Raw genomic sequence first — 13,970 nt, forward strand, 5'->3', positions numbered from 1 at the left:
TTCTTTAGAAAAGATAGGCTCAGAAATCTGTCTGATTATTTTGGCCAATCGAAATATATTTCCTGTGTGGGGATTTCTATCTTTAACCACTGATCAAAGCACTTGCCTCCTCCCAAATTAATTAAGGACTTACTTGTACCTAGTTGATTCATTTGAGAAGTCTGAGTCTCCTGTGTTTACATGAACTGGAGTAGGGATAGAAGCCTGACAAATTGATTCTGACAGTTTTTGGCTAACATGAAGCAGATGGACAGTTTTGGTACTATCTAATTTTATTTCCAAAACATTTACTCTCTGTTATATTCAGGGGAAAGGGGTCTTTTCACAATCCTATACCCATGCCATGCTCATTCCTACTTTGGGGCCTTGACTTTTATTGCCCTACTCACCTAAATGGCCCTCAACTTATCCAAATCCTGCCTTCTTGAAGACCTAGCTTGTTTCATTTTACTTTATTATTCCAGGCTCCACTGATTTTCTCTGTTTGCTAGATTTCTATAGCAATTGCAGGACTAGATTTAGAGTCAGAGATCTTGAGTCTGAATGGTAGCTTTGATAATAATTTCCTATATAACTTTAGTACAGTCACTGAATTTCATTTTGCCTCAGTTTCTTTGATCATTAACAAGATCCCGGGAGCAGCTAGGTGGCTCAGTGGATAGAGCACCAGCCCTGGATTTAGGAGGACCTGAGTTCAAATCCAGCCTCAGACACTTAACATTTACTAGCTGTGTGACCCTGGGCAAGTCACTTAACCCCAATTGCCTCACAAAAAGAAAAACAAACAAAAAAACCCACAAGATCCCTTCCTGTCATCCTGTCTATTAGCTGGTATTCTATTTGCTGTAGTTTATGTGTCTCCATCTTATCTTCCCACTTAGATTTTAATTTCCTTGAGAACAAATCTTATGCTTATATGCTTCCCAAAAAGCCTAGTACATTGCTAAGCAGGTACAAAATGCTCAATCAATACTGGTACATAGAATCATAAATTTAGAGCTGAATGAGACCCTAGAGGTCTTCAAATACAACCTCCTCATTTTACAGATGAAGAAAGTGAGGCACAGAAGAATTAAATGATTTGCCCAGGAACATACATCTGGTTTTGATTGATGTAATTAATCTAATATAATTCAACAAGAATTTATTAAATACCTATTTATGTTAGGCATTATTCTAGGCCTAGAGGATTCAAAGACAAATTAAACACTGTCCCTGATCTCAAAGAATTTACATTTCCAAGGGGGAGGTCAAGACTACTTCAACACATTTGAGATTCGATACATTAACTAGGCAAGAACATATCTCAATCAATCATAACCCTTAAGATTAAAAGTGAAGTCTTAGAAAGCCATTTGATGAATTGAAATGACACTTAAGTTACAAGCCTAGGTGACTGAGAAGGTAGTGGTGCCCTTGAAAATAATAGGAAAGTTGAGACAAAGGAAAGCTTGAAGGGAAGGATAATAAATTCTGTTTTGGACATATTGAATTTAAGATGTCTATGGAACATTTAGTTTGAGATTTCCAATAAGGAGTTGGAGGTGCAAGAATGAAAGTCAGGAGAGAGGGTAAGACTAGATAATTAAATCTGAGAATAATTTGCATGGAGATAATAATTTAATACATGGGTGATGATGAGATCACCACATGATATAGTATAGAGGAATAAGAAAAGAAGGTTCAGTATAGAGCTTTGAAGTGGGGACAACATATGTGTTAATAGCCTTGATCTATATAAAGACTCAGCAAAGAAGAATGAAAAGAAGTCAAGTAGAAATAGAACTAGGAAAGACCAGTGTCCCAAAAATTTAGAGAGTATCAAAAAGTGATCAATAGTGTCAAAGGACACAGAGAGGTCAAGAAGGATGAATATTGAGAAAATGTCATTAGATTTGATGATTTAAAGATGATTTGGAGAGAGCAGTTTCAGTTGATGATGAGGTCCAAAGACAAGACTACAGAGGTATGAATATAATTAGTGAGGAGAAAGGAAGTAGATGCATAAATTATTGGCTTTAATTGATTTGTAGTCTTCCATTATATGAATGCACCATAATTTATTTAACAATTCCTCTGTTGTTGAATAATTAGGTTACTTCTGATGTTTAACAATTCTATATAAAGCTGTTATTTTTTTTAAATCTTCAGATAGCTCTTTTTATTTGGGGGGGTTTATGCTTCTTAAAGGATATATTCTCAAATATTAAACTATTGGATCAAAAGTTATGCCTATTTTTACAATTGTTTTTGAATATCAGAACTTCAAGTTTTTAATCCCACCAGCAATAAATCAGCAAATCTATTCTTCCATGACACCATCAACATTGTTTCTGTGTTTTTAATTATTTTTGTCAATTTAATAGGTGTAAAATGGCACTTCAAAATTGCTTAAATATCCCTCTCTTGGAATATTAGTAATGTTGAGCATTTTCAAGTGATTATTGATATTTCCTTTCTTGAAAACTCTCTGTTCATAGCTTTGAACCTTAATGTCACAAATCTACATGGTTCCTATTGACTAGGGCAAACTTAGGATATCCATAACCAGCTGTTGGTTCTTACTGTCATCCATTAATATAGTTTATTTATATGGCATTTTCCTGAAAGATCCAATATATCCTATGACATTTTCCCCTTTATTTCTTACCCTTTCAACCAAAATCTTCTTCTGATGCCTCGTCCTGGCCTAGGAGGGGGCCCAGATTTTTTAATGCTATGCCAGTAGAACTTTAGTAGATCCTACCAAGGTAGAAGACTGTGGGGTATGGACCCAACAACAAACTATTTGGGTGTCTGAGAATCAGCATAGCTAAGCTCAGAGAATCTCATCATGAGAAATATTATGGGGTTAATTTGGGGGGAAAAATATGGGGTTAATTTTTAGATATTGAAACTTCTAAAGGGTTTCAGCCTATAATCTACATAAACAGAGGGAGCAGCTGTCATAAGGAAATTGTGGATCTTTTGAAGAAGTTTTAAAGTACTGCTTGGGCTCTTTCCTCTAATTTATTTTCCTTTCCTTGACTTCTTTCAAAATTTCCTGGTTAACAATTTAATGTTGTGTTTCTGGTTAACAATTTAACTGTGGATCACAAACTGAGCACAATTCCCTACATCTTGGATTAAGCAATAGCACACAAATTAAAGGGCAACTAGATGACACAGTGTATAGAGTGGCAGGCCTAGTGTTAGGAAGACTCATCTTCTTGAGTTTAAATCTGACCTCAGATACTTTCTAGCCTTGTGACCCTGGGCAAGTCATTTAACCCTATTTGCCTCAGTTTCCTCATCTGTAAAATGAGCTAGAGCTAGAGAAGGAAATGGCAAAAAAAAGTTCAATATCTTTGCCAAGAAAACCCCAAATGGGGTCTCAAAGGGTCTGAAATGATTGAACAACAACAATTAAAGGACCTCCTTGCCATTTTCCTGACCCCAATCACACACACACACACACACACACACACACACACAAGAACATTCTTGTATGATAATATCTGTTCAAGAAGGCTTCAAGTTTTTGTCTCCAAAATGACTAATATGGTAATATTGTGCATTATTGTACATGTATAATCTATATCTGATTGCTTACCACCTTGGGGGGGGGAGGAGAGGGAGGGAAGGAGGGATAGAAATTAGAACAAAAATTATAAATAAAAATGTTTATTATTATTTTTTAAATAGCCCAGGTAAGAACTGATGAGAATCTGAACAAAAATAACAGCATCAGGTAGTACCTAAGTATTTGCTATGTGACTGATTTAGGAAATAAAGAGACAAATTTAAAAGAAAAAAAGATTTCAAAGGTTCCTAACTTCAGGAATAAGCTTAGTCATTCACATATCTCATCTAATCACCCAGCCCTTGCAATATCCACCAACAGCCTCCTTTTGCCTGAAGGCTTTCCTCCTCTTTTTGGTTTAAGCATATGTAAGCTGCATGGAAACTTACTTTGAGGAATCTCTGCCTTTATGGAAGGGGCTCCCTTGTTGGTGAACTCAAGTCCCGGGACAAGCTTGATACTCTGGGGTCTCATACCTACATTACTTACACAATTCAGCTACCCTTCCTTTTTTCTTTTTAAGTAAAATATCAACTTTCATAATTAGTATAGTATTTTCAAAACTTCTGAACTTCCTTCAGGTGAGAAAGCCTGTTTCGAAAGTGTGAATGGTGATATTAGCTTTTTCAGGATAAGTCACTTAACCTTTTTCAGCCTCAGTTTTTTCCACTGTAAATTGATCTTTGTAATAGCATCTATTTTGCAATGTTGTTATGAGGATCAAAGGAGATGGTGCTTTGTGAATCAGAGCAATATATAAATGTTATTTATTTGCTTGTTTATTTAATATTAGTTAACTTAGTGACCTAAAAGAAAATAATATATATTAAACAGGGCTTAACACAGTAATGGAGAGATTTGAAAAAAATGATCCCTTAGCCTGAAAATAGTACATTTCCCAATAGAATGTAAGCTCCTTGAGGTGAGGGACTATTTCATTTTTGTCTGTATCCCCAGCATCTAGCACAGGGACAGGCACAGCAGCAATGCTTGCTAGATTGAATTGGGAGAAAAAACCTCAAGATTAAAATAAAAGTTTTTTAAAATGAATCTACCATCTATTAAGATAATATTGAGTTAATATGAGTGTAGTAACTACATTTCATATTTTCAGTGGGATCATGTCAGCTAAAACCAGCACAAGAGTAATAGAATGGGTTCTAAAAATGTAACAAATGAAGAAACATTTCACAATCAATCACTTTAATGAAAATTATTCTTTCATTGACTTCCTTTATCTTCAATTATTACACACTCCTAATGTGCCATGATTTATAACCTCAATTTCACTGATATGTGTCTTTCCCTAGAGAAAACATTCCCTTATTGGAAGGTTTTATGCTTATTTCAACAGACTACCACAAGGGCTTGTCTTCTCATTAATTATATAATGTTTCAAGGATCATCACTAATGTCTAGTGGAAGTACATTTTACGGAAATTCACATGTTTGCTGGAATTTTGGCAGAAAAATAGCATTCTAACAAATGTGTGGGTTGGAAAATATAAAGACCTTTCATAAGATCATTTTAAAATGCTATATAGTACATTATTCTGGGCAGGGTAGAAGTAAGTGTGTACAAATTGGTATAGTAGTAGGATGTGAGTTATCCTGAGTCTGGTACCAAATCAAATACTTGAATGTTTTTCACATTGTCAATAGCATAGAATAAAAGTGGGATAGGTGAAACATTTCTCATTTTCAACAAGACAATTGGAAAAATTAAATTGAAATATTAAGTAGTGATAAAGTTCCTAACATGTTTTGAAAAAGCACTCAAATGCATGCCCTGGCCACATAAACAAAGTTATCTAAAGAATGAGGAGTACTTCAGAGAGACAGTTTTAGTGGGAGTCAAGGACTAACCTTACTCCTATCTCTGAAGAGGAAATCCATTACATCAGTGACCATGAAAATAAAAAACATGAAAGAAAGAAAAAAGAAAGCTGCATGATTTGCTTGCTCTGCAAAGTATTTGCCTTGAGCTCAATGATCTTCACTGATTTTTATTCCTCTGATATATAAGGGTGATTTAATAATGGTTTTTTCCCCCTTACCTCTCATTTCCGTGGGATACATAACAACTTCAAGTAAGTCCTGTGACAAAGTAGGACAGCTAAAGCATTTCTCCTGCCACCTGGGAGTCATCTGCGTACACCTGTCCCAGCTGTATCCAGGTCACCTTATCCTTCTATTATATCTCCTGCATGGTGATACAGAACACATCTATATTTTTGAAGCAACTCCTAGGTTTTGGTGACATTTTTTAATACAAAAACTAAATACATTAAAGTTTTATTTTAACTAAGAGAAGCATGGACTCCCTTCTGTGGTGCCTCTCCCAAACTCGAGATCTCTTTTGAGAGTAAAACCGTGTGTGTGGGGGGGGGGGGGGTGTGCACGCGTGTATGTTTCCTTTTAAACCACAACTCTAACAAATGCAATTAGCAATATAAAGAAGCCATCACAACTTTAATGGGTGATTATTTTAAATGATTATAGATCTTGACTTGAAAGGGACCACAGAGGTTACCTCGTCCAACCTTCTTATTTTACAAATGAGGAAACTGGGGTCTAGAGAACTTAAGTGACCTACCCAAGGTAATATAGGGAGTAAATAATGGAGCCAGGTTTTAAACACAGTTCATCTGATTGCAAACCCAGTGCCCTTTTCACAAGGACATTTAAAGAAATTCTATATATTATTTGATATCCTTTAAACTAAATGCTTAGTTCTATGCTGATAGAGTTCAGTAAGCAAGGGGTTATAGCAATGTGTCACTGGCAAACTTGTGATGAGGTATTGGCTTATTTCTATTTCCTCTTATAACTCATTTAACTTCTCTAAGAATTCAGATGCTATACCACTTAGTGCATTGTCTATGACACCTTTTAGCAAGATGCGGTTTCCTTCCTTATCTGTTTTAATTAGATCTGTTTTTGTTTTTGCTTTGTCTGAGATAAGGATTGCTGCCCCTGCTTTTTTGACTTCAGCTAAAGCATAATAGATTCTGCTCCAACCTTTTACCTTTACTCTGCTTCAAATGTGTTTCTTGTAAACAACATATTGTAGGATTCTGTTTTTTAATCCACTCTGCTATTCTCCTCCATTTTATGGGAGAGTTCATCCCATTCACATTCACAGTTATAGTTACTAACTGTGTATTTTCCTCCATCCTATTTTCCCCTTTGTTTGTACCTTTTTTCTTCTTTCATCCTATTCCTTCTCCCCAGTATTTTGCTTCTGACCACTGCCTCCCTCAGTCTGCCCTCCCTTTTATTAGCCCCCCTCCCCTTTCTTTCCCCTTTCCTTCCCTGCTTCTGTCCTCCCTTCTATCAGTGCCTCCCCTTTTCCCCTTATGTTTTTACTTCCCTAAAGGATAAGCTAAATTTCTTTACCCAAATGAGTATAAATGTCTTTCCCTCTTTGAACCAAATTTGATGAGAGTAAGGTTGAAATAATGTTCACCCCCTCCCTTCTTTCCCTCTATGGTAATAGGTTTTTTGCAACTTTTTATGTGATGTAATTTATTTCATTCCACCTCCCCTTTCTTCTTCTCCCCATATACTCCTTTTCTTTATACCCCTTAATTTTCTTTATATCATCACATCAAAGTCAATTTAATAACTATACCCTCTATGTATACTCCCACTATCTGCCCAAATAGAGATACAGATCTCAAGAGTTATAAGTATTATCTTCCCACATAAGGATGTAAATGGTTTAACCTTATTGAATACCTTTTTTTCCTGTTTACCTTTTTATACTTCTCTTGAGTCTTGTATTTGAAGATCAAATTTTCTGTTCAGTTCTGGTCTTTTCATTAGGAAACCTTGAAAGTCCCCTATTTCATTGAATATCCATTATTTTCCCCAAAAAGAGAATGATCAATTTTGCTGGATAGTTGATTCTTGGTTGCAATCCAAGCTCCTTTGCCTTCCAGAATATCATATTAAAAGTCTTCTTATCCTTTAATGTTGAAGCTGCCAGGTCCTGTGTAATCCTGACTGTGGATCCATGATATTTAAATTGTTTCTTTCTGACTGCTTGTTGTATTTTCTCTTTCACCTGTTAATTCTGGAATTTGGCTATAATATTCCTTGGAGTTTTCCTTTTGGGGTTTCTTTCAGGAGGTGATCAGTGTATTCTTTCAATGACTGCTTTATCTCTTGATTCTACAACATCAGGGCAGTTCTCGTTGATGATTTCCTGGAATATGGTGTCTAGACTCTTTTTTTTTTAATCATAGCTTTCAGGTAGTCCAATAATTCTTAAATTATCTGTCCTTAAATTATGTGTTCTTGGTGTCTCATAGTGTCATTAGCTTCCATCTGACCAATTCTGATTTTTAAGGCATTATTTTCTTCAGTAAGCTTTTACACCTCCTTTTCCATTTGGCCAACTGTATTTTTAAGGAATTGTTTTCTTCAGGCAATTTTTCTGCTTCTTTTTTCAAAACTGTTGACTCTTCTCTCATAATTTTCTTGTGTAACTCTTGTTTCTCTCATTTCTTTTCCCATTTTTTCTTCTACCTCTCTTATTTGAATTTGGTCTTCTCTGTCACCACAGAAGCTCTCAGTGGTAAGAGTCCTTTTCTATTTCTTACTCATCTTTTAGACAATTTTTGACTTTTAAAGTTGAGGTCTGCCCTTGTGACACAGAGGCCACTGTTGCAAGCTTCTTGTGCTGGGGTATAGGTGTCTGGCCACTGGCTTTCTGCTCTGAGGCATCCATGGCTTATGGATTCTTCACTGCCCTAGGCTTGCTCCTTGCGTAGGGATGGCTTGGCCTAGTCATGCCTATGCTCTGGGTGATTCTCTAGCTGTCAGTTCGCCCTCTCAGCCAGGGCTGGAAGGTCTCACAACTGGCCTGCTATGCCACCAGCCTGCTGAGCCAGGACCAAAGGACCTCAGCTGCTGATCTGTGCTGTGTCCAAGAGCTGACTTGCCCAGACCCCCTCTGCACTGTGCTGAACTGTGCTGTGCTGTGCTCCCCTTTTACGCAAGTGAGATAGAACTTTCCTGAAGTCTTCTAAATTATCTCAAGTTGGAAGATTGTGTCTCTCTGTCTTTTTGTAATTTATGTAGCTCCAGAATATGTTTAGAGGCTTTATTTAATGCAGTTTCTGAGGGAAACTCAGGAGAACTCAGGCAACTTCCTGGCTTCTTTCCATCATCTTTGGGTTGGCTTATTTCTAACTAGGTTTGGGTAAGTAATGACTGACTGAGAGGAGACTGCAGAGAATGCACCACTCCCCAAGGAAATATGTAGATCTGGAAAGGGCCCCATAGTCCAACTAGTCCAATCCCCTCACTTCATAGCTGAATAAATTAAGATCCAGGGAGGTAAAATGATTTTCCCAAGATTACACAGGCAGTGCTCATCAGAAATGAACCCAGGTCAGAGCCAATATTCTTTCTTCTATATTAAAGGGCCTCTTCCAGAGGAAGGTGGCTGGGAAATATTGGTGAAGAAGGAATCTGTCAGAGCCAGAAAGGTATTACCAGTAGCAAATTGCCCTCAGCACTGCTCATTATTTGTCCCTTACAAGCAGTAGAGGGGAGGTAAAAGGAGCGGGAGTCCTATATTTTACAGAACTAGCTATAGTATAAGCAATAGAGCAATAAAAGTAATAGGAAAATATGATTTTTCCTCCGCATCCATGGCAGGATATCAGACAAGATAAGTAGAAGGCCTCTTCTTTTTCTCTCTTTTTTTTTACCCCAGAACTCAAAATTTCTCAGGGACGGCCAGAGGACACAATTCAAATACTTCCATTTGGCCTTGGCCTTGGATGTTTAGGGACAACATCAATTTGGGATCGTGGAATATACCACTGAGGGAAAGAAACCAAACCAGGTACCCATAGCTGAAACAGCTGATCATTGGGCCTCTGACCACTCTGTGTTGGGGCTAGTGACTGTGCCATTATTCTCAAAGACAAATAGATGGATACCTGGAATCAGAAACATCTCACGTTTTGCTTACAGAGAATCTCACTGCTTAGTGCTTGTGCAGCAATAATGTACTTCCAGATACTTTCCTACAGTTTCAATTCAGGCCTACTGCTGGCCAAAGTATTGAAATTCCAGCAATAATGACACTGTATTATCTTAAAATATATATTAGCAGAGTTGGCCTTGCACTAAGTAGAACAAACTACTGCCTTCTTGGTTGACCTGACATTCCCCGAATTGCTCCCTTTCTAAAAGATTCCCCCCCAGTCTATCTTAACTACTAAAATTCTACTGCTAGAGAGGCATTCCACTCCATGAAAACATTTCAGTCGTCAAAACTCTTTTATTAAAATCCAAATACCCCTGAGAGGACCTACCATATTAAAAGATTAATTTGTTGTTCATTTGTTTTAGTCATGTCCAACTCTTTGTGACCCGATTTGGGGTTTTCTTGACAAAGATACTAGAGTGGTTTGCCATTTCCTTCTCCAGCTCATGTTACAGATGAAGAACTGAGGGAAATCAGGTTAAGTGACTTGTCCAAGGTCACACATCTAATAAATCTCTGAGGTCAGATTTGAATTCAGGAAGATGAGTCTTCTTGATACTAGGTCCAATGCTATATTCATGGTGCCACCTAGCTATCCAAAAGATTGATACCCTATGATAAATTAGTTTATCAGATCCCTTTTAAACGGAGTAATTAGCTATGAACTTGGCAGGAATGAGGAATAACAGGTACATTTTGGCAGAAAATAGAGGTGTTCAGAGCATGGAATAGCACTGAGGCAGGTCAGCCTGGGTACCTATGAGCTATAGCAGAGAGTGGCATAGGGGCAGTAGAGATCTGAAGCCAGAGAAGGTTACTATTCTATTTGTCTATCTATTATGCCATAGAATCCAATATAAATGCCACCTCAACCCCACAAAGTCATCTCTGATTACTTGTTAGTAATAATCATATGTCCCTCATACTTCATCAAGAAACTTATTTTGCACTTTTTTAAACTATTTTTGTTCATTTATCATCAACTGTTCTGTTTTTTACTATGACAGGCATCAAAGTATTAAGGATAGCTTTTTCAGCTTCTGACTTACAAGATGACCAAGAAGAGGAGGAACAACAGGCACGCCAAGAAGGGCCGTGGCCACATGCAGCCCATCCGCTTCACCAACTGCGCCTGCTGCGTGCCCAAGGACAAGTCCAACAAGAAGTTCATCATCCGCAACATGGTGGAAGCCGAGGCCATCAGGAACATCTTCAAGGCTAGTGTTTTCGACTCTTATGTGCTCCCCAAACTGTATGTGAAACTGCATTACTGTGTGAGCTGCATAATCCACAGCAAGGTAGTGAGGAATCTGTCTTGTGAGGCACAAAAGGATCGAACACCCCCACCCTGCTTCAGACCTACTGATACTGCCCCCAGACCCCCTCCAAAGCCAATGTAAAGATCTTTCTGCCTATCAAAATTCCTGAACTAATCAGAAGAAAATAAAATGGTTGGTTTACCTTAAAAAAAAAAAAAGAGCAGAGCCAAGATGGTGGAGGAAAGACATTAAATGGACAGGGCTCCTGATACAATCGCCCCCAAAATAGCAATAAAACAACCTTCGGGGCAGAAAAATGCACAAAAATACTGGCTGAGAGTTTTCTCTAGCTATAGGTAGATTTCAGGGGGCTGTGCTGGGCCACAAATAAAGCCTAACCCCACAGTCTGGCCAACACACCCGACATCCACACGAGGAATTTGCCCTAGTGCCTCTGAATCAGCTGCAGCACCGGCATCTTCTGGAACCGAGTGCACATTCGGTCTGAACGGCTGGCCTGGGGGGTAAGTGCAGGGGTACCTGTGGACTAGGGGGAAGGACTAGACTGTCCCACCCCAGCAAGCAACCAGGAAGAAATCCTGAGCGACTGAAGGCCCAGGTGGGGGAGGGGAGCAGGGGAGCAGTCTCATCGGAAACTGAGAACCACACCACAGAAAGCTTTGCTGGTTGGTTTCTTAGTAAATAGGCCTGAGGTTATCTCCTGACCTGAGAACAGGTCAGGTGAGATTAAAACCTGCCCCGCCTCAACCCCAAACACCTGGGACCCTCTGAAGCTGAGAACAGGAACAGAGCCGAGAAGCAGCCCACCCCCCACCAGGAGAGAGTTTAAAATCAAATGAAAATGAGACCTGGCAAGCTGAGAAGAAGCCCAACCATCTCCCGGGCCACGCTGTAGCTTGAACAGTGTGTCCTGGAAGCAGAGCCACACTTTAAGAAGGAGTTAAAAGAAATAGTAAGCCAGGATGAGTAGGCAGAGAAAGCAGACCATCAAAAACTTCTTTGGGGGTAAGGTAGACCACAATACAACCTCAGAAGAAAAAGATAATAACAGGGTCAAAGCTCCAACATCCAAAGCTTCCAAGAAAAATATGAACTGGTCTCAGGCCATGGAAGCTCTCAAAAGGGACTTTGGAGAAAAAGTAGGAGAAATAGAAAGAAGATGTAGAGAAAAGGAGGAAAGAATGGAAAGGGAAATGAGAGTGATGCAGGAGAGTCATGAGAAAAAAGTCAACAGTTTGAAAAGCCAAATGGAAAAGGAGATTTAAAAACTGTCTGATGAAAATAACCACCTAAGATTAGGATTGAACAAATGGAAGCTGGTGACCTTATGAGAAATCAAGACACAGTAAAGCAAATCCAATTGAATGAAAAAACACAGGGCAACGCGTAATATCTCCTTGGAAAAACAGCTGACCTAGAAAATAAATCTAGTAGAGATAATCTGAAAATCATTGGACTACCTGAAAACCATGACCAAAACAAAAGCTTAGACACCATCCTCCAAGAGATTGTGAGGGAAAATTGCCCTGATATTCTAGAAGCAGAAGATAAAATAGAAATTGAAAGAATCCACCAATCACCTCCTGAAAGAGATCCCAAAAGGAAAACCTCCAGGAATACTATAGCACAATTCCAGAACTCCCAGGTGAAGGAGAAAATCTTCCAAGCAGCTAGAAAAAAGGAATTCAAATGCTGTGGAGCTCCAATAAGGATAAAGCAAGATCTATCAGCCTCTACATTAAAGGACCAAAGGGTATGGAATATGATATTCCAGAGGGCAAAGGAACTGGGACTTCAGCCAAAAATCACATACCCAGCAAAACTGAGTATAATCTTTCAGAGGCAAAAATGGGATTTCAATGAGAAAGAGGTCTTTCAAGCATTTGTGATGAAAAGACCTGAACTGAATAGAAAATTTGACTTTCAAATACAAGACCCTGGAGAAGCATAAAAAGGTAAACAGGAAAAAGACTTCATGAGGGATATTAAAAGATCAAACTGTTAACATTCCTATATAGGAAGATAATACTTTGAAATCATAAGAACTATCTCAGTAAGCAATTCACAGAAGACAGGGCTAAATTGAATATGAAGGGATTATATCTGTAAAGCATTTATGTTTTGTTCTTTGTAGAGCAGACAGGGTGGGGTATCTTATGTCTGGGGCTGGATTTGGGCTTGGGGCCTCCTGGGTCCAGGGCTGGTGCTTTGTCCACTGTGCCACCTAACTAATCCATGATGACATCATTTAAATAGAGTTGAGGTGTAGGAGGAATAAACTGTGGGAGGGAGAAGGGGAGAGATGGTCTGGGGAGAGGTAGTTCACATGAAGGAAACAAGTAAAAAGCTTATGGAGAAGAGTAGAAGAGGGGGAAGGAGTTGGGGGGTGAGTGAACCTTAATATCATCAGAATTGGCTCAAAGAAGGACTAACATACATACTCAAGTAGGTATAGTAATATATTTTTGCCCTGAGGGGAGGGGGGAAGGAGAAAAGGGGAGGGGGAAAGAGGTGAAGGAGGAAAGGGCAGATTGGGAGAGAGAGCAGTAAAAAGCAAAACACTTTCAAGGAAGATGAAGATGAAGATGTTCTGCATTACTGCACCAGTATGATACATTGAATTGCTCGATCTCAGAGGGAGGGTTGAGGAGGGAGGGAGGAAGAACAATTTAGAACAAAGATTTTGCTCAGGGACCCTGATCTCATTGGAGTGGGCTCATGGAGGGAATAGCCTTCATACCCAATTGGGAGGAGCAATCTATTTAACCCTGAAGGAAAATAGGAGGGGAAGAAGATTAGGAAGGAAGGGTGAAAAAAGGGAGTGCAGAGTGAGGGAGAGGATAGTCAGAAGTAAAACACTTCTGAGGAGGAATAGGTAAAAAGAAGAGAGAGTAAATGTCATGGGAAGGGAGTGGGATGGAGGGAAATAGTTATGATGATTGATTATAATGGCAAAATGTATGGTACCTACTTTACTGGGATTTTATGAAGAAAATTCTCTGTCAAGCTTAAGGTACTATATACAGGTTATGATGAACAGGATACTATCAGAAAAACCTGGAAAGACCTACATGAATTGAAGCAGAGTGAAATGTACTGTATACAAAATAACAGCAATAGA

General features: G+C 38.6%; 1 protein-coding gene across 1 annotated transcript; it reads left to right on the forward strand.

The window, feature by feature from the left end:
* The first annotated feature begins 10,621 nt into the window (after positions 1-10,621).
* Positions 10,622-10,969, forward strand: LOC122753156 (40S ribosomal protein S26-like). Its single transcript, XM_044000304.1, has one exon. It carries the CDS (start codon positions 10,622-10,624, stop codon positions 10,967-10,969), a length of 348 nt encoding a protein of 115 aa, XP_043856239.1.
* The last annotated feature ends 3,001 nt before the right edge of the window (positions 10,970-13,970 follow it).

This window comes from Dromiciops gliroides, chromosome 4 (assembly GCF_019393635.1).
Source record: "Dromiciops gliroides isolate mDroGli1 chromosome 4, mDroGli1.pri, whole genome shotgun sequence".
NCBI classification, from domain to species: domain Eukaryota; kingdom Metazoa; phylum Chordata; class Mammalia; order Microbiotheria; family Microbiotheriidae; genus Dromiciops; species Dromiciops gliroides.

What these genes read in the sequence shown, in the direction of transcription:
- LOC122753156 (XM_044000304.1), top strand. Translation starts at nt 10,622, where the DNA reads ATGACCAAGAAGAGGAGGAACAACAGGCACGCCAAGAAGGGCCGTGGC.